Below are 20,843 nucleotides of genomic sequence, written 5' to 3'. Positions count from 1 at the left end.
AAAAACAAGTGATGGTCATGGCTGTAGTTGGCTACTCCCTGTCCTAGAATCAGGGGCAGAAAATCAACGGGCAAGATAGATTTTGTAAAACCATTTCATGAGTTCACACTGAAATAAACTGTTTTCTTTGCAGGGAGAAAATGTTTATGAATCATGATCTTCACATACCTGAGAATGTTCAAGTTTCCCCTGCATGAACAGGTCACACCACCAATACCTAAGACAGAGCAGGAAAACACTCTCCCTTACATGGTTGTTATGACATAACAGGGGATGTGTTAATTTATATAGGCAAAATTTACAAGGTGACCTGCAAAAGTAAAATACCAGGTTTTAGCAACTTTAGCAAGAAAAGAAACCCATACCTCATTGATGCCAACCATCACTTTTTCTATATATTAAGCTAAATTAATTAAGCTATATAAGAGAGCTAAATTTCAAGGTCATTGACTTTCTTGGGAGAGCTGCTCTGTTTCCATGCAACCCAGTTGGTTTAGACCAGCAGACCCTTGGTTATCCATAACCTGTTAAATTTCCAGAAGGCCAGACTAACTGTTTGATCTAATACAGAAGTTCTGATTCATTCTGGGATGGGACAGGGGTTGTACATCAACATGAATGGGCTAACTAATAATTAGGCCAAGACCAGATCTATCATCCCTTAGGGTCTATCCTAACAAAAATGTTCCATCCTGTGACAGTCACCTTGCTAAAGTTCAGCCCCATGTTAGCTACCGGGTATTCAATAGCAGGCTAGAGCAAAGAGCCAGCCCACAAGGATCAAGCAAGTGCCTTTTTAAAAACTAATCTTAAGAAGTTCCTCTACATGGCTTTGCAAAGTAAGCAAAAACCATGCCAAATAGTAAAAAAGGCACTTACTTGACTCCCACAGGCCAGCTCCACACTCTAGCAGCTAAGATGTCACTGGCATGGTACATGGAGAGTGAGGTGGAAACGATATCTTGTCAACCACTGTAGGAATGGTAGTGAAAGACCTAAAAGAATAGAAAAAAGTAAAGTCAATGTAAAAGGTAAAGGCTCTCCTGAGCCTGCTGACATGGATACCTCAGCATATGACAACAAAGGAAAGAAAGTTTGAAAGAATATTAGCTAGAACCTAGAATAAATCCAGAAGATTATGAGAAACTCTCAAATATACATTTTTTCCTGAGAAAGTATTGAATCTTTTGATATCCGCGTGGTAAGCTCATATAGATGTAAAACTCGAGAGTCTGAAGCAACAATTCATAGACTAATAATACTTTTAGAAATTGCTTTAAAGAAGCAAAATTCTTTCACTCATCTCTATGCTTCTAACATTTAAAAAATGGAACCCTAATAAACAATGAGAAAAAGCAGAAATTTTTAAAAGATTTTTTAATAAAAATTTTTTAACATTTATTTTTGAAAGAAATAGCAGGGGAGGGGCAGAGAAAGACGGAGACACAGAATCTAAAACAGGCTCCAGGCGCTGAGCTCTTAGCACAGAGCCCAACGTGGGGCTCGAACCACGAGATCATGACCTGAGCCAAAGTCGGTCATGATAGCTTTGCACAAGCCACCCAGGCGCCCCAAGATTTCTTTTTTAAAGTGATCTCTAAACCCAAGGTGAGGCTTGAACTTAAGACCACGAAATCAAGAGTTGCATGTTCCAAGGAATGAGCCAGACAGGCGCCCCCCTCTTTTTTTTCTTAAATAAGAATAAAAAATTTTTTAGCTGAAAGGGACCCTGGCAATAGAAGTCTGAGGTTATCCAGATTCATTCAGAACTTTCAATAGTTTCAGAAAGAAGTTCACAAAACTTAAAACTCTTGGTGCACTAAAACAAAAAATCCAATTCATTTACCTAGCCACACAACCATCTGGTTTAGGAGTTCTGTTTCAAAATGCTTGACTCTTGGCAAATTTTATCAGAGATCATTCAAAAACAAGAACAACCATTTTTTTTCAAGACAACATTTTTTAAAAGAGCCTGTTCACATACCATTACCTCCTCTCCCAATGCCTACACTATTTGTGGGTAAAGGAATTTGTGAATCAAAAACTGTGACTTATAAGAAAAGCAGCAATAGTGAAAAAACAAAAATCATTCTTCATAATCAGTTAATTCTCAATTCTTAATTCTCAATAATCTCTTTCTTCCATCTAATCATTCCAATGCCCCCCCCCTCAATTTTTTTTTTTAAATAATCTCTTCTTTTACTTGCTGGCCCTTTTAGCATCCTTGCCCCCACAGAACCACAATGGCAGAAACTAACAGGCAACCGAATTTAATCATTCTTGGGGCACCAGAATCTCTCCAATAAGAAAAAACAAAGATAATTTCAGTTTTCATTCTAAATAAGTTTTAGCCAAAAGACTATTCTTACACTACTCCCTAATTCCAGTATGCTTAAAGTTGGGTCACCTTTTTCGCAAACAGTCTGATGATTCAAATTGCCCAGGCCTCGGGGCGCCTGGGTGGCTCAGTCGGTTGGGCGGCTGACTCTGGCTCAGGTCATGATCTCGTGGTCCGTGAGTTCGAGCCCCGCGTCGGGCTCTGTGCTGGCAGCTCAGAGCCTGGAGCCTGTTTCAGATTCTGTGTCTCCCTCTCTCTGACCCTCCCCCATTCATGCTTTGTCTCTCTCTGTCTCAAAAATAAATAAACGTTAAAAAAATTTTTTTTCAAATTGCCCAGGCCTCGATTAATTTATTTAGAAAGGGATATTCACTGTTAATAGCATATCTGGCCAGACTGCATCGTGGGTGCCTACCTCACATTTTCTTCCCAATTTTGGCTTGTGTTTGCTTTGCCTTAGCTACAGTCCCTGGAAAGCATCCCATTTATTAGTGTTTCCCTTGCTGCATCAGCATTTCTGGTTAAAGCACAATAGCAAATCATTTGGAGGGACAACCTGAATGGAGTTCTGTATTGTGTATTCTGCAACATTATCCAAACCATTATCAAAGATGTTAACAGTTCTTCTTTTTGTTTTGTTTTTTAATGTTTATTTATTTTTGAGAGACAGAGAGACAGAGTGTGAGATTGGGGGGGGTGGGGGGGCGGGAAGCAGACAGAGAGGGAGACACAGAATCTGAAGCAGGCTCCAGGCTCTGAGCTATCAGCACAGAGCTCAACGCAGGGCTCGAACTCACGAACCTGAACCGAAGTCAGACTCTTAACCTACTGAGCCACCCAGGTCCCTCTCAAAGATGTTACAAATGAAAGACAACTGCATGAAATTGGGAAGAAAAAAAATTTATCAGATTGCCTTTCTAAAACAATGACTACAAGGAATACTCAATGGCAAATACACATATAAGATTCATTATTAAAACAAATATTTTATTTCACATCAACTGTCTACCCCAAAAAGCACCCCTCCATTCCTAGACCTTGTTTTTCCTTTACTCCGTAAAACCATGACACAATTCAAGAACAATCTTTTTACCATTTAAGGCATATACCCTTTTTACCAAATAAAGCAGTCCCAAACTGCAAATTTGGGAACTCACAGAAGAGAAACAATGAATAAATGTCAACAAGTTCCCATCTACAGCTTGTCTGCACTTCAAAAAAAACTGAGCATTTTCATAGAACAAACCAAGTTTTAGCTGCAACAGCTCGATCCCGCATGAGCATGCTGTATTACAGCGGATGCCGTTCGGCACTTTGCACAAGACATGTTCGTCTGTGTAATGAAACATTATTCTTCTCTGCCTTCTCTCCGGAAGTACAAAGGGTTTTCCCAGGAATATGATAAATGAGGGCATTCCACACCCAAAAAAGGAAACTGGCTTTTTTGAAAGTCAAAATATTCCTCGTCTAACTTTTAAAATGACATAATATATTCCTCTTTCCCAGACCCCCAAAATATTCAGCTCGAGAGACTTTCAGTCAACAAGAGAATGGTTAAACATGAGAAATGGAGAAACATGACAAAACAGTTAAAAATGAATGAGCCAGAACTACACGTATCAACTACAGATTCTTCAAAGTATTTAAGCAAAAAGAACAAATCGTATAACTACATACAGTGTACAATCTTCTAAATAAGGCTTAAAACATATTTACAGTACTATGTAAGGTTGACAGATACAGCAAAAGCAGAAACACATGCATGGGAATGGTAAATACTAAATTGGAAAGAATGGCAATTTGGGGAGAGAGGACAAGAAATAGGACTGAGGAAAGATACCTGGGGCAGCTTTCATAGTTATCGTGTTTAATTTTTCAAGCTAAAAGAAATAAATATTCTACATGTTTTTATAGACATGACTTACTTCATACTTTAAAAACAAATGACTTTTCCCATTATGTTTAACTGAATAGAATAGAGTTTTCTTATGAAGCCCCCCCCCCCCAAAAAAAACCCTCTGGTGACGGAATGCCCTTTCCAAGCGAGCCCCCTCCTCAGTAGAGACCTTCTGTGTCTTCTTCCACTAGTGCTGTTACTTTCTGATACTGGCTGTGATGGGATTTTCAGATCCCTAACTCAGGGCCTCAGCTTGTCTCTACTTTTAATCTTACCAAGAATGCTCTTTTTAGGCAAGAAATCTATTAGAGTTTCCTTTCATTTTCCCCTTTTTACTGCTAAAACCTCTAGCAATCATTAAAAAGAAAGTCGTTACCTATTTAAAGCTCACCCGACTTTGTGGCACTTAGCCAAGCTGGGAACTTGATTTTATTCTGAATCAACTGTCAATGCAGAATGAGATACTAAAATTAAAGAAAACACTGGGGCACCTGGGTGGCTCAGTTGGTTAAACGTCTGACCTCAGCTCAGGTCTTGATCTCACAGTTCAGGAGTTTGAGCCCAACATCGTGCTCTGTGACGACAGCTCAGAGCCTGGAGCCTGCTTCAGGTCTCCCTCTCTCTCTGCTCCTCCCCTGCTGATGCTCTGTCTCTCTCTCTGTCTCTCTCTCTCTCTCAAAAATAAACATTAAAAAAAAAATAAAATTAAAGAAAATACTGACTGCAGTTTCATTTTCTAATAAATGAACATTCTAAAATTCTGTAATATGTTAGACCACGATTGCTTCACCACCTCAACAATGTTTAGATAACATTTTGTTTTGAAGCTTAAGTCAGAGCTGGAAAGAAAAAAAGAAAAAAATTCATGGTAGGGGAGGGTTTAAAACAAAAACAAAAAAAATAAAACAATTTCTCACATGCATACATGTAATGAGACATTCACACAGAGCATACCCTTGGGATTCCCTCAAAAACTAAAAATTAAAAAATCACTACCACCTCTTCATGATCAGAAAACCCATTTTTCCTATCTATTCTAACACCAGCATCCAAAGGTCAGAGAAAGAGGGGCAAGAAAGAAGAAAGTGACAGAGACAGACATAAGCTGGTATTCTTCTGTTTATCAAACAAATATAAATTCCAGCAAACGCAAATAAAAAACTTTCAATCTTCTCATTAGGTTTTTACTATTTCTCCTACTCCATTCAATCTATCCTTAAATACTTCATAAAGTATTCTCATATCCATACTCTGTTTTAAAATGAAAAAAATATAGGTTTTATCACACTTGGCCACTTGCCACAGCCCTGCTTCATGGCAGCTAGCAGAATTCTGGCAGTGCAAGATACAGGATACAGTGGGGGCAGAATGGAAATACAGAAGATTAGTTCCAAAATAAACACCTCCAAAAATCTGTCATCTTTGGAAATATATACATGCAGGGAATCTAGAGTTGGCAGCACCTCTTTCAAATAGTTCCTTTCAAGCTCTCTTCTGCAGTGCCCAGCCCTTCACCCTTCCCTCCACTCCTCTGCTTCCTCCAAATACTTGCCAGGCAGACGCATGTGTCAATTTCTTAAATTACTTATAAGACAATAGCACTACAATATTTTTCTATCACTATTTTACTTAGTATTTTCCATAGTCCTGCTTGTTTCAGCATAATCTGTGAACCCTTTTAAAATGATCTGCTGCTGCCCGAATCAAAGAAAAGTAATTTCTTCTTCGTATTTCTATGATTCTCATCACTATATTATCTCGGCATGGAGAACAAGAGAATCTACAGCTGCATTATCCACAGGGTTGAAGGATGTAGACAATGGTCTCTCGGACTTTTCAACTGACTGACTCATTTATCCAACACTGGCTGAGTGTCTCTGTTCTTGACTACACTAGCCTCAGCTCACAGAGTTTGGGAGAATAGACTACTGTGGGCAACTAATCACCTGAGGTTTCCACACTCAGGATTCCTGTAGTGTAATTACAAAGGAAAACAGAAACATTTTCTGTTTCAGCCTGGCAGGTCACGACTCAGAATTAACAGATTATTAGAACAGTCTGTCTTACCTCAGCATTCCAACATTAACTGCTTTTTTCCTTCCCCTGTCTCTCCAACTCTCTGGATTCCCCACCACATGTTCACCTCTTCCCCCACACCCTCAGCAGTTTGGATTGGAAAAAGAAGACAAAAGAGAAGGATGGGACTAAAGGCAGAATGACTTGTTTAAGAGGAATGCAGGGTAAATTGTCCATCAAGATGTCAGAAGTGATTATACAAACTGTCCTGAAAAGGAAATGGAAAGGATTTTTCTTCACTTCAAGCCTTTGACCCTGGTGAGAATAAGCAAATATATTATACTTGAGTTTATGATTTTATACAAGCTCCCCAAAGGAAAAATATAAAAATTACTTATAAAGTATTATATGAAAGTGACATATGTCTTAGAAAGCCCCTTAGGCTCATTTGATCAAGCATCCTTATTTAATTGGCCAAAACATTAAGACCAAAGAGGTCACTTGCCCAGGGTCAAACAGCAAGTTAACAGAAGAGAAATGAACAAAACCCACACTCCTACCTCTATTGTATCACATGGCACCTAATCCTCTTCAAGTACAGTGACTTACTTTCATTTTGGTGACTGAAACACACACACACACACACACACACACACACACACAATTTCCATCTCTTATTTAACTATCTCAGAAAACTAATTAAAAATTCTATGATGGTATAGCAATCCTTTAGTCCCATAGTTTTCCAAAGGCTCACCAACAACGTGACAAATACAATCTCTTCTGGTGAAGCAGATATTGTAATGGGTCTAAAAACTTGTCATAGTTATCAAATAAATACTTACCTCTGTATTATAATACCTAGAAGACCAAAGAATATGTGCTTTCCAAATAAAGCAATCCAGTAAGGTACCTAGTCAATTAAAATACAGAGAATCACTCCATATAACTTGTTCTCGATTATTACGTTTTTATTTTTATACTCCTCTTGAGAAACGGATGGCAGAAGCACAACTCCTGTCTTCGCTTCTGATGTAAGAATGGAGGTTGCTAAATTTTACGAAGAAAAGGTTTCATGACTAGGAATGCCTAGGTTTTTATTTGTTTGTTTTAAAGATAAAAGACCATCATACATACAATGCTCAGTATTCCCTAAAGGTAAACAAATATTACAAAACTGGAAAATTAAAGAGAACAAAGTCAAAGGAAATTACTCAAAAACATTCCTCTAATTAATTAAGGTAACGTGAAGAGTTTCTGCTTTGGAAGAGTGTCATACACAGAACACACACTCTCAAAGAAGACTTGCTGAGTGCTCATCACACTTTGTGAACTCCTTCCACACTGTGTGCAAATCTTTCAGATTCTGATGGCGTGGGGGAGGGGAGGCAGGAACATGGGATAAGGTAGGCATTGGATTTGATACATACATTTTAAAATCATTAAACCAGGTCAGCACATTTTATATACAAAAGAAGAGGCACAGAAAAGACAACAAAGAAGTATATTTAACATGACTGTAAAAAGAAACACACAGAAAAGGTCCAGAAATAAAGTTTCAGGGCCTGAGTATTAATAGCATCAGACAGCCCTTGAATTGAACTGCCTTTCTACCTGGTACTAGCTGAGTGATAGTCTATGTCCAATCACCAAGTTCTAACAATTCTACTTCCTAAATCTGCCTTCTCTCTATTCCCTTTCTCTACCCCCAATGATACTGTCCTTATTCAGGCATCTTTTGCCTGGTTCATTAAGATACCCCTTATTGGCCTCTTGGCTTTCTGGTCCCATCCTTTCGAATCCGGCCTTCACACTGCTGCCATTGTAACTAACCTTCCAAAAAATCACAAACCTGATCATGTGATTCACCTACTTGAAATTCTTCAGATGCTCACCTATTGACTAGCAGTATTTTTCCAAACTGTGGCTTAAACTGTAGAATCAATTTAAGTGGGTCCCAACAAGTATTTCTTTAACAAAATAGCATAGAAACTATGTATGCCTCATACATAGTAAAAATATTGTTTCATGAAACTTTTCCTACTTTTATGCACACGTGCACATTCTGGGTCATGATATAAAATGTATTTCTACTGTGGGTTGAGTTTAAAAAAAACCACTGACCTACATAATAAAATTCCAACTCCTTCACAAGTCCCTTCACAGTCTGATTCCCTCACCATAGCACAGTAGTTAAGAGACAGGCTCTGGAGCCAGACCACTTGCATTTCCTTGCCAGAAATGCCAGTCGCCGCTGCATGATCCTGAGTAAGTCATTTACTAGCTGAGTGTCACTTACCAGCTGTGATCCTGGGCAAATCAACCAGTCTGAGGTAACTCGGCTTCACTATCTATAAAACGAGGGTAGCAACAACACCTACCCATAGGGTGCCACAAGAATTAAGTGAGATTACCTATGTGACACGTGTGACACGTGGTGCACTTGATAAATGTTAATTATTGGTGGTATCGCTATTACTGCCCGGCCTAATCTCTGGCTTTTCTTGCTCACACTCCAGTTCTTACAAACTACTGGCCGTTTCTCAAATACATCTCCCTACCTCATACAGTCATGTCAGATGTTGCTGCTGCCTAGACTGGACTATACCCTCCCAGTCCCCCACACATCATATTTCATCCTATTTCAGCTTAAGTGAGGCCTCCCCTGTGAAGCCTTCTCCAGCTAAACGCTCCCACTGAACCTCCGGGCCGGCAGGGAGCATAGCCACTTACAGTCTTGTTTGTCGGTGTCTCCTAGCCAAACTGTGACCTCTCAGGACCACCTCAGAGACATCACTCTTTCCCAGCACAGCATCTTACAAACAGCAGTTCATCAGATATTTTCTGAATGACTCCTGGTTACTTACCCTTACTAGGTCTTCATTTTCTCATCTGTACAATGGGAGTAGTATTTTGCCCGAAGAGTTATAAAAGTGTCTGATATAGAAGCAATGCTCAATAATGGGTGGGACTTTCCAGAATCCTTAGCTAAATTACAAATATCCTAAGGAAGCAATACCTTAGACCCTTATTAGCTAAGACCTGGAGGTGAGGGTAGAGAAAGAGACTTAAATGTTGCCGGACAGATGGTAAGATCTCTTGGAAGAAAACTGCAGTAGATGCTTGAGAAAGAAACACAGCTGAAGGACAAGATGAAAGGGAAGGGGGCCCTACACAGACACCCAGCCAGACCTAGGCATAAATCCCAGCTCCAAAACATCTGTCTAGTCCATCTTTGCATCCCTAGCATTAAAACAGTTTATGACACTTAGGAAGAAATGAACCTATCTCATCCTCAATTTCCTCATCTATAAACCTGGGATAATCATGCCTCTCACAGGACTATAGTGAGAATTAAATGAGGTAACACAATGCCCTCAGATGCTTTCTTCTCTATCTACCCCTCCACATACAGGTCAGGTAGTTCACATTAACCTATTTCTTCTCCAGTTATTTGACAAATTATCAGTCACGTTAACTTTCTCTAAAGGTTAAAGCAGATATTAATACTCTTAAACATCCTGTAACACCACTTATTATAGGTATTACAAAAAAGGTGAAGGCAAAAAAGAAGTTTAAAGGATCTTGTAACCCATAAGGCAGTACAGTTCAAGACTATACGTGGGAGACTGTCCCCTGGACGGCCTCATACACATATGGATTCTCAGCAATTCTCTGGTGATTTTTACAAGTGTTCCCCGAACAATAAAATAGACAATAGTAAAGACTGAAAACTTTAGTAACAAGGTATAAAAGGTAAATACCCCCCTTCTGATTAATAAATATTGTCAATGTCCTTAAAGAACCTTTGAAAAGGACTCTTATTTTCAAGAGATGTCAAAATGCAATGTCATATTTCCCATTTTTTCCAGAACTGCATTAGAAAAAGTTCAGTTTCAGCATGCTACTAGACCCAGTTGGTGGTGTAATCTACCAAGTTATATTTTGATCAAAATAAAAGATTCAAGCCCATACACAGTTTATGGGTCAATAATTCACTAAACTCATTAAAATTACTTTGCTTGAAGTCAACTTTCATGTTACACAGGCTGTCTCACTGCAAGCATTTAACAAACTGCAGTGAAATAATTAAATGGATTGTTTCTCTTTTTGTGTTCAACCTGCAGAGGACAGGTTTTTTAACACATATCATCAAGCTTGACCTAAATCAGGAAATAATTATTCAGGACTGGGCTTGAGTTTAAGCACTTACTGAAAGAAAGGGTCTCAATTCACTTTTCATTTTTTGATTTTTTTCTCTCCCCAATTCATTTTTTTTTTTAAGTAGGCTCCACGCCCAATAGGGGGCTTGAACTGGAATCAAGCAAGAGTCAAATGTTCTACCTGGGATCAAGACTCAGATGCTCTACTGACATAATCAGCCAGGCACCCCTCCTAATTCACTTTTTAAAAGGAACCCCGGCTTAATTGTCTTTTAAATGAAACATACGGTCCTGCAATTTCATAGGAAAAGAACTGATTGAGAAAGCCAGCAGATGGGGGAACCATTTTCAGCTCTGTAGTAACTTGCTGGGCTACTAAAGAAAAAAAACATTTCACCACTCTTGCATTATTTCCTTAACCTATGGTCTTTTTGAGCTCTGAAGTCTATGATTCTTTTTAGTACATGTCCTCCATGGTAACATCTTAGTTTTCCTAATAACATGTTATTCCAGTAATTCTAAAATATCCATGAGTCATGGTACAGTATTAATTAGTGAAATAAAGAATAGAGGATTCCGTTATGTTGGGTGGCTATCTCAAGATCTTAAAAGGTAGTCTTGTCCTGGGACGCCTGGATGGCTCAGTTGGTTGAGTGTCAGACTTTGGCTCAGGTCATGATATTGCACTTCATGAATTCGAGCCCCGCATCGGGTTTGCTGCTCTCAGCACAGAGCCCCCTTCAGATCTTCTGTTCCTCTCTCCATCTGTCTCTCCCCCATTTGCGTGCATTCTCTCTCTCTCTCTCTCTCTTTCTCTCTCTCAAAAAAAACAAAAAAAAACACCCATAGTCTTGTCCTTAAGCACACACACATAAACCAGAATTTTTTAAGAAAACCCACAGAGACACAAAGCTAGGATATAAAAAAGAAATGAAAGCAACATCTCTGCAGTTATTCAGATAATGGTATTAATGGGGGTGGGGCACCTGGGTGGCTCAGTCAGTTAAGTCTGACTCTTGATATTGGCCCAGGTCAAATGATCTCCCAGTCATGTGACTGAGCTATGTCAGGCTCAGCACTGAGTGTGGAGTCTCCTTGGGATTCTCTCTCTTCCTCTCTCTCTCAAAATAAGTAATAAACATTAAAAAAAAAAACAAAAACAAAAAAGCAGACAATGGTATCAATGAGGTGCTATTGCAGAAGACCATAACCACTCTGGATTTCAAACACAAGGCAGCCCCAAAACCAAAAACGATGTACATTCAGTTTGTTGTTCTCTTTGACATACACCATTCCTGACGCTGCATTCTCTATTTAGATTTCCTCTTGGAGTAGAGTTCCATAAAGCATAATAATCTGGGTATTAATCACACTTTTGCTGGGCTTTGGGCAGAAAGCAAGTATCACTGCAGAACTCATCGAAAGGTACCAACTCTGTGCATCAGTCTACCATAAAGAAGTGTAATATACAATCAAAGACAGTACTGACAATACCAAAGTTAAAGCAATTACCCAAATGTGGCTACCTAGGCAACAGGCCATTAGAAAAGTCAACTGGGGGGGGGGGGGGGGGGCGTGGTAATGAGCACATCTTTTCATCGTACCTGCAAGCAGACAAAAGGGTGCATATTCAGTTAATGCTCATCTGAGTGTCATCTATATACCTAGCACTGCGCTGGACTCTATGAGAGACAAAAAGGCAATACTGCCCACCCACCCCATACGATAAGGCACCCACAAATGAAATATTTAGGTAACAAGATAAGTCAGTGTCAATCTGTGTCCTGCTAATAATTAAATTAGCTAACAATAAATCCTATCAGAACTTACACAAGGCAGAAGAGAACAACAGAAAGGGATTAAGAGCCAGGAATCACACAAATTAAGGTTCTGACTAGGACTTCTTGAATCCACCTCCATTTAAAGACATCTCAGATGTCATTAACCACAAACATAACCTAATAAGTCACTTCCCTCAGTTCCCATTAGGCGTGTCTCCTCATGGGTAAAGTGAGGAGGTGAGATTCAAAGAGGAGTCATAGGTCACAGTCTCTAACCTGAAATGAACCTTAGAGGTTAGAGAAGTGATTAAGACCGAAATTCAGCTGCAAGAACTGCATAAACATTTAGTATAGATACTCGGAACACTGGCTTAAGTACAGTGGAATATTTGTGCTGGGATGTCTCTGGGAAACCCAATTAAAGATTTGCAACTTGCTTCTGTGTCTGGTAATATAACCTCTGCTAAAACTATCAGGTTAAACACAAATGTTATGACCACTAAAGAACTATAATGTGTAAAAGTGAGAGGGACAGTCACAAACAATAACAGTCCAATGACAGACTTAAGCAAGAGATTTAGTAATTCAGCATAGCCACTGACCACTAGGAAATGTCAACAGTCAGGCTTTCATAATCAGAGGTGGGACCATTTGATTTAGCAAAGGAATTACCCAGCTCACAATGAAAGGCAGTTCCCCCTCAAAGAGCCATCCTTGAAAATAGCAACCACCTTCACTAACCACACAGAAAGGCATGCGACAAACATTTTACATCAGTCTTAAGTTGCAACCACAAGCTGGGAGCAGTAACGGGCTCTTCACATGGAAAATGAAAAACTACACTAGATGGTGCTAAAAATATTGAATAAGCCCCTGCATTCTTATTTCTATTTACTTAGTTGAGTGATCTTTTAATAAAGAAAGTGGGGAGGGGACAAGTTGTGTTTCATAACTTCACAACCACATCTGCCAATGAGCTGAACTGTATTGTTTTGGACTCCTTCTGTAAACTTGGAAAAGATTGTGAACACATGCCTCTCAAGCAAAAAAATTAACCAGCACCATAACCGGTTATGTCCCCCTGGCTCTAATTTACTGTACCTACTACAGCAGAACAAAAGTGGCACAAGCTGGGCTTGTGATGTCGTCCAATGCAGAGTGCCATCTGCTGCACATGCACAGGATGTCTCCTAGGCAAGATTCAACCTTAGTGTCTCTCAGGGACCTTTACAAGAGCAAGCTGTTTGCTCCCATATTTGCCTAATACATTTGGCCTCAAACAACATCCACTTACAGGAGCATTCCCATTCATGGGATTTTAAAACACCAATACTTTCCTAACGATAGTCAGTTTTATAAAGGAGGAGAAAGATTATGAAGGAGCAATGACACCTTATAATGAGAAGAACACAAGAATGGGGTCAGAATATCTGGGGTGGGTCCTGAAACTGTTGCCTGTTAGCTGTGCAATCCTGGCCAAGTTTCTCCCCTTTTCTGGGCCTCAATTTCAGGCATAAGATGTCAAGAGTTAAACAAATCTCCAAGAGATACCTTTCAAAGTGAGTCTTGTGAGAGATCATAGAAAAACAGATGGAGACAGCTATATACAGGGTGGCTTCAGAGCAATCGTAGAAAAAGAAAAAATCCTGTTTACATATTTTAAATCATCAGACACAATTTTTTTCAAAAGCATACAATTCTAAGTTCATTTACAAGTCAACATTCCCATGATAACACTTCAGCCCTTCAGAAATAACACTTCACTTTAACTGTGCTTTCAGTTACAAATTCAGCACATCACTTTTACCCACCCCAGAATAGCACAGAAGAACACTTTCATGAAGTACCCACACAAGGAAGGCACTCACAGCCTGACAGATTCGCATAGTGAAAAATATACAAGGCACAAATTTAAAAATGCTAAATGAATACCACACCCAAATAGCCTTAAAAACAAACTGTGCAAAGTCAAAAGACGTATTAGCAAAATACAGGGATAAAGACAACTTGAGAAGTCTTTAAATAGTTTGAGGGAGAGGGGAATGCAATCAGATTTTTGGGTGGCTTCATGTTTTTAGCAAAACAAAACACATAAACGGAGACTATGAAACATGCGATTCTAAACTGAACTGTGAAAAAGCTCGGCTCTCACCCAAAAGCTTCAGCAAAGCAATATGTCAGCATGCCAAATGTACAATTTTCTTCACAAGAATGAAGACAGGATCCATACGTATGACTAATAATAACAATATCATCTTGCATTTCCAGAGCATTAGTTCTTTTCATAGCTCTTTCAGACCCTTGATTTTATGTTGTCATCAGTCTTGGGGTATCCTCTCTGAAAACCTCCAGTTCAGTTTCCTCTCAAGAGCTATGTGATCACAAGAAGACAGGTGGATGTATTTGTTAACACAGGTGGATGTACGTGCTGAGATCTCAAGGTACTAGTTTCTTCTAGCAGGCTGTCTGCAGTGATTCTCTCATTAGCACACTATACAACTTAGCTCTAGGAAACAAAACCTACACTTTCTCACTTGGCCAAAGACCAACACAAATGGGTTGGGAAAGTCCAAGCAAAGAGAACCCACTGACTTGTTAGGTCAAGAACTCCACGCCAAGTTGATCTCTTGTAACTGAAAAAAGAAATGACAATCACTCACAAACACACCCCAAGGCTGTTCAAATAGAAACTCTCCTTCGTTGCCAGCCAATGAAATCCAGCAATAACTGGTTAATTCAACCACCAAATCCCTGCCTCTGTGAACAACTTGCCATACCCACGTCCCCTCCGCCTGCTGCCCATCCTTCCTTCTTCAGGCACGCGTGAGCAAGCTGCTAAACCAGCCCTCCAAAAGGACCACCGAGGACCTTTAAGAATCTCAGGATGGAGCTTGCCTCCTGAAGCAATGCAGCATCCTTCGCGAGGGGGCTGTTTCCCGTGCCCACACATGCAGGAAGTCACAGAGGGGGATAAAGTTTGATTATCCTTTCTTGCCCGTTCCCGAAGGGCCGAGAGAGGACGAGGGAGCGGTCCCGCTGGGGTCCTGGGCTGCTCTCCCGAGACAGTTCCCAGAAGCATGGCTGGCACTGCCACTCTCCTGACACATACACCAGGCAGCCGCGGCAACTCAGGACACCCCGACCCGCCCGGAGGAGGAGGGAAAGGGGACAACTTGCACGGGGCTCAGTTCGCGAGCGGTGGGGCAGAGTTGTTTAAAAAAAAAAAAAAAAAAGAGGGAGGGACCGAGATCGGGTGCGAGTCAGAGAAGGGTTCAAGTCCCTTCCCCGCCCTGGTGCCCCGGGTCCTGCGGGAACATCCCCGCCATCGCCCCTCCTCCTCCTCCACTCGGCTTCCTCCGCCCTCCCTCCCTTCCTGGTCGCCGCCGCAGGCGCCTGAAGGGCACGGCGGCTCCTCGGTGCCCGGCAAGCTCGGGAGCGGCAGCGAGTTGAGGGAACTCGCCCGCTGCCCCGGCGGCCTGCCCGCCAGCGGCTCCCACACGCCAGCGCCGCCCCGCCCTCCCCGGAGCCTCGGGGCGCGCTCGCTCACCGTCCGGTGGTGCTGCTGCTGCCGGTGGCGGCTGACGCCCAGCCCGGGGAAGCAGCCGGCAGTCAGCGCTCCGCAGCCACCGACGCCCCCGCCGCCGCCCCGGGAGGAGAGGAGCAGCAGGAGCGATCTACCTGCGGCGGCCGCCATCTCTCAACTGGAAACGGCGCCGACCCAGGCAGCGCAGCGGACGGCCGGGGCGGAGCTAAGGCCCGCCACTCACCCGCGCCGGACCAACTACCGCCCTTGGCTGAGTTGGTGAGGCGGGGCTTCCTGCAAGGCCCAATCGACAGGCGGGAGAACCACACTTGAGGCTGCCTGTCACTTCCAGAGTTACCTATTGTGGGACCTAGTCAATTACGGGCAAATTCTAAGGAACCGGTAATTGGCATCCGAGCCCCTCAGAATAGCAGCAGTAGAGATGGCATATTCGATCTGGCTAATCTTCACCAAGGATAAAGCTATGATAAAGGTAACTGGGGAAACGGATCTTTGTGCTAAGCTTTGTACTTCGTGAGTGTTCTAAGTTGGCAAAATATGTACCAGATAAATAATCATTAAACTAAGGATGCTGGAACGCTCAATGGCACGCCCAGAGTTACCATTCATACTGATGGTATTTGGATATGCTGGAATTAACCCTACATCATAGGGTGATCTAATGACCGTGATGTGTGGCATAGTATAGGAGAGGTAGAATGATTAGGATATCAAAGTCCCAGAATGAGTACATGCCATCAGAGTGAATTAACAGATCTATGTATATTTCAAATACTCAATTCATTTTTACAGCATCTTTCAGACTGATACTCTTACACTCTCCAGAAGCAATAGTCTCCATTTTCTTACTATCTTTGACCCTGTGCGCACTTACTAAACTATGAAAACAGAACATGTTGGTAATGTAATAAAAGTCATGTAAAGGTTACTTCGATGAATTTAGCTAAACTAGCCATTAGGAAAAACTTTGGAATAATTGTTGATCACTTTCTCTTAAAAAATATTTATTTCCCCAAGAACCAAGATCATAATGAAAGCTCATTAAAGACTGGGAAATAAATATTTCCTTAGAAGATTTCCTTACTATCTGTTGTTATAAGCTGGTTAGTCCTCACATTTTTTTTTAAAATCTGAAGCACGAAAGCAGTTTGGTAAGCAGATGAAAAGTATTGCTCTCAATTTTGGGAAACATCTTTATAGTGTAGCCTTAGGTGATCAAGCTGAAACAAACAAACAAAAATACACCACACACAATTTTATTGTATCACTTGTTCTAATAATATTTTTTTTTTAAGTTTAACTGGAGTAGTACTTGTTTGGCCAAGAATTGCTAAATAATGAAGTGGAGTTTTTGGTCTGTTTAATCCTTCCACCCCACTCTGGAACAGTAAAATGATTGGCTTCTCCAGGTGAGACTATCACACCACTCACCCAAAAGGCATTTATTGCCCAACAGTGGAACCTGAGAGCTCGAGATGAGATTAGCCCCCCATTCAACAGCTGCACCCACTAATCCCTCTCGTTGGAAATCTGTGACATTCCTGGAACAACTTCACTCACAGTCATTTTCGGCCCATCTATATTTATCCCATCTGCATATTATGTATTTACCCAGCTGTGCCATTTCCTCCTTCTTACTAGGAAGGAGAACCATGAATTTTAGTTTTGTTTTTATTTTCTGTGACTTTGCCATATCTGGCTACGAATCAGGATTGCCCCTTCATGTCTATCTTATACTCTGAGAAGTTCTATGGGAATTGTCTTTCTCCTATTTTTCCAAGTATAGAAATTAGATATGCATCCTAGGTAGAATGTTCTGAGACTTAGTCCTGTGCATTTGCATTTGCAATAAATAGATTATTTAACTGCACAAACCTGAAACTAGAGGGGCTACCAAAAGCTTTCTTCTTATTTACCAAAAGAGGTTATCTTTTATCTACCAAGATGAAACCACTGATGCACCCCCAGTAGGCTGTGTAATTTGCGGATCCACTGACTGAACCGAGTTCTAATAATCCGGAGCTAGAAATGAAACAAACATCAATTATCTCTTCACTATCTCTTCACTCTTCAGCTATCTCTTTTCCATAGCTGCAAAGGATATACCTCACATTAGCTGGTTGGCCAGGCCCCATAATAAGAAAGTGTAGATAGTGCAACAGAAATCATCCACATACCTAGAATATAAATAAATAATAGATTATATACGAAGAGAAACGACATATGACAGGAAACAGTTAATTCATGCAGTACCTGCTATGCTGATCACTTTTATAATACTTTTATAAAAGATGGTAAAGTAGGGGCACCTGGGTGGCTCAGTCGGTTGAGCGTCTGACTTCGACTCAGGTCATGATCTCATGGTTCGTGAGTTTGAGCCCCGCATCAGGCTCTGTGCTGACAGCTCAGGGTCTGGAGTCTGCTTTGGATTCTTTGTCTCCCTCTCTCTCTCTCCTCCTCCCCTGCTTACACTCTGTCTCTCTCTCAAAAATAAATAAAGATTAAAAAAAAAATTTTTTAAAGATGGGAAAGTAACCACACACACACACACAAAAAGAAAACTTAAAAACATTGTAGGGGCGCCTGGGTGGCGCAGTCGGTTAAGCGTCCGACTTCAGCCAGGTCACGATCTCGCAGTCTGTGAGTTCGAGCCCCGCGTCAGGCTCTGGGCTGATGGCTCGGAGCCTGGAGCCTGTTTCAGATTCTGTGTCTCCCTCTCTCTCTGCCCCTCCCCCGTTCATGCTCTGTCTCTCTCTGTCCCAAAAATAAATTTAAAAACGTTGAAAAAAAAATTAAAAAAAAAAACATTGTAACTTTTGAGAATTAAAAAATTTAAGAAAACCTAAATGTTTTCCAATAGGGAATTGGTTAATAAATTAGAGACGAACCCTATAACAGAATATTATGTAGCCATTAACAAAATGAATTGTCCCATCTATAAAGAAGTAATAATGCAGTACAAATGAGCCTTTTAAAAGTTATCATTTTATATAATTCAGGTACATATTGACTTCTAGAAAAATAAATAAGAAACATGTTAACTCTGGGGGCTTTTGAGGGGATAGCTACCCTTTCAAATGGTTCAACATTTTCTCATCTGCATGTCATTTTTACCATTATAAAAACATGGTCACTGAAACCTATATGGCTACAGAGTTCTTTTCTGTGCCAGTCCTTAAAACAGGTTGATCTTTTTTTAGCTAAAAATAATCAGAACAGATTTCCTGGAGCATGAAACCCTAACTAGGCTCCCTACAAAACGTACACTGAAGTCAGCTCCCAATTATGACTCAATTCAATGGAGTATTTGCTTAAAAGCATTCCAAAATAGCCAGGATAGGTGATTGCACACAGTTCATTGCGTGAGCAAGAAACCATGACAGGGATCTGCTTAGAGGTCTGGGGGCTGTGTTTCATGGTTCACAGATGGTGTCAATTATGTATGCAAGTAAGATGAGCAATTCTTAATGGACAGAAAAAAAAGTCTGTGAAGAAGAAGAGCAAAAGAAAAGGGTTTTACCTTCAAATATTTATCACAGCCCAGGTCTGTTTTCTGGCTATTTGGGGTTCACTATTTTCCCAGATGTCATTATTCTCATTTCTCCACACCTACCCATCTGCAGTCATCTCTCCATCATTACCACTCACTTTCCCATGACTTCTTAGTTTCTGTAAACTTTTCTGTCTTTTTTAAGCTTCACTGGTTCAGAAATATTTCTAGTGAGCATAGCTGAGAAGGGCTGAACTACTCGTAAACCCCACCACATCTCTTTTCCCGTCTATATCTACAGCTAGTCTCACTTCACTAAACTGAACACACATTTTTTTCCTTCCTACTTTTTAATCCCTTTACTTTTCTCCCCCCAATATTCCCATCCCTCTTACTCTAATATAGACTGCAACCTTACACTGGATTATGAACATATTTTACATACATAATTTACATAGGTATACTTACATATGATCTCTTAAAATTTTTGTGTAGCCAGAGCCTCAGGCCCTGACCTTCAAAGAATGACTGACTCCATATTCATTTTGTAATTCAGTGACCCTATAACCAAATATTCTTTCAGATCAGGAACATCCAATCTACAAGTTTTCTTCTGTCAAGAGCATGGGGCACCTGGGTGGCTCAGTGGGTTACGCATCTGACTTCGGCTCAAGTCATGATCTCACGGTTCGTGAGTTGAAGCCCCACGTTGGACTCTGTGCTGACAGCTCAGAGCCTGGAGCCTGCTTCAGATTCTGATTCTCTCTCTCTCTCTGCCCTCCCTCACTCGCACTCTGGGTCTCTCTCTCTCTCTCAAAAATAAACATTAAAAAAATTTCAAACATATTCAGTGCAATACCTATCAAAATAACACCAGCATTCTTCACAGAGCTAGAACAAACCATCCTAAAATTTGTACGGAACCAGAAAAGACCCCGAATAGCCAAAGCAATCTTGAAAAAGAAAACCAAAGCAGGAGGCATCACAATCCCAGACTGCAAGCTGTATTACAAAGCTGTAATCATCAAGACAGTATGGTACTGGCACAAAAACAGGCACTCAGATCAATGGAACAGAATAGAGAACCCAGAAATGGACCCACACATGTATGGCCAACTAATCTTTGACAAAGCAGGAAAGAATATCCAGTGGAATAAAGACAGTCTCTTCAGCAAGTGGTGCTGGGAAAACTGAACAGCGACATGCAGAAGAATGAACCTGGACCACTTTCTTACACCATACACAAAAATAAACTCAGAATGGATGAAAGACCTAAATATAAGACAGGAAGCCATCAAAATTCTCAAGGAGAAAGCAAGCAAAAACCTCTTTGATCTTGGCTGCAGCAACTTCTTACTCAACATGTCTCTGGAGGCAAGGGAAACAAAAGCAAAAATGAACTACTGGGACCTCATCAAAATTAAAACTTCTACACAGCAAAAGAAATAATCAGCAAAACTAAAGGCAACAACAGAATGGGAGAAGATATTTGCAAACAACATATCAGATAAAGGGTTAGTATCTAAAATCTGTAAAGAACTTCTCAAACTCCACACCTAAAAAACAAACAATCCAGTGAAGTAATGGGCAAGAGTCATGAATAGACACTTCTCC

The 20,843-nt window shown here is 40.7% G+C and overlaps 1 protein-coding gene across 5 annotated transcripts in view; it reads right to left on the bottom strand.

The window, feature by feature from the left end:
* MCU (mitochondrial calcium uniporter) overlaps positions 1–15,916 on the bottom strand; it is a 201,186-nt gene extending 185,270 nt beyond the window's left edge. Inside the window, exons 1-3 of one of the 5 annotated variants that reach the window (XM_058696665.1) lie at positions 15,743–15,876; positions 880–995; positions 169–310 (exon numbers count right to left, since the gene is read on the bottom strand). In XM_058696665.1, the coding sequence (XP_058552648.1) occupies positions 169–310; positions 880–938 (201 nt within the window). In that variant the 5' untranslated portion in view covers positions 939–995; positions 15,743–15,876. Of the gene's footprint in view, positions 1–168; positions 311–879; positions 996–7,096; positions 7,187–15,742 lie in introns of those variants that run through there. The other 4 variants (XM_058696667.1, XM_058696664.1, XM_058696668.1 and 1 more) reach the window with 4 other exon arrangements.
* Positions 15,917–20,843: the final 4,927 nt, after the last annotated feature.

The sequence above is a fragment of the Neofelis nebulosa genome, chromosome 13, assembly GCF_028018385.1.
Source record: "Neofelis nebulosa isolate mNeoNeb1 chromosome 13, mNeoNeb1.pri, whole genome shotgun sequence".
Classification (NCBI taxonomy): Eukaryota; Metazoa; Chordata; class Mammalia; order Carnivora; family Felidae; genus Neofelis; species Neofelis nebulosa.
The sequence above is the reverse complement of the archived record's forward strand: the minus strand, read 5'-3'. Positions and strand labels throughout refer to the sequence as shown.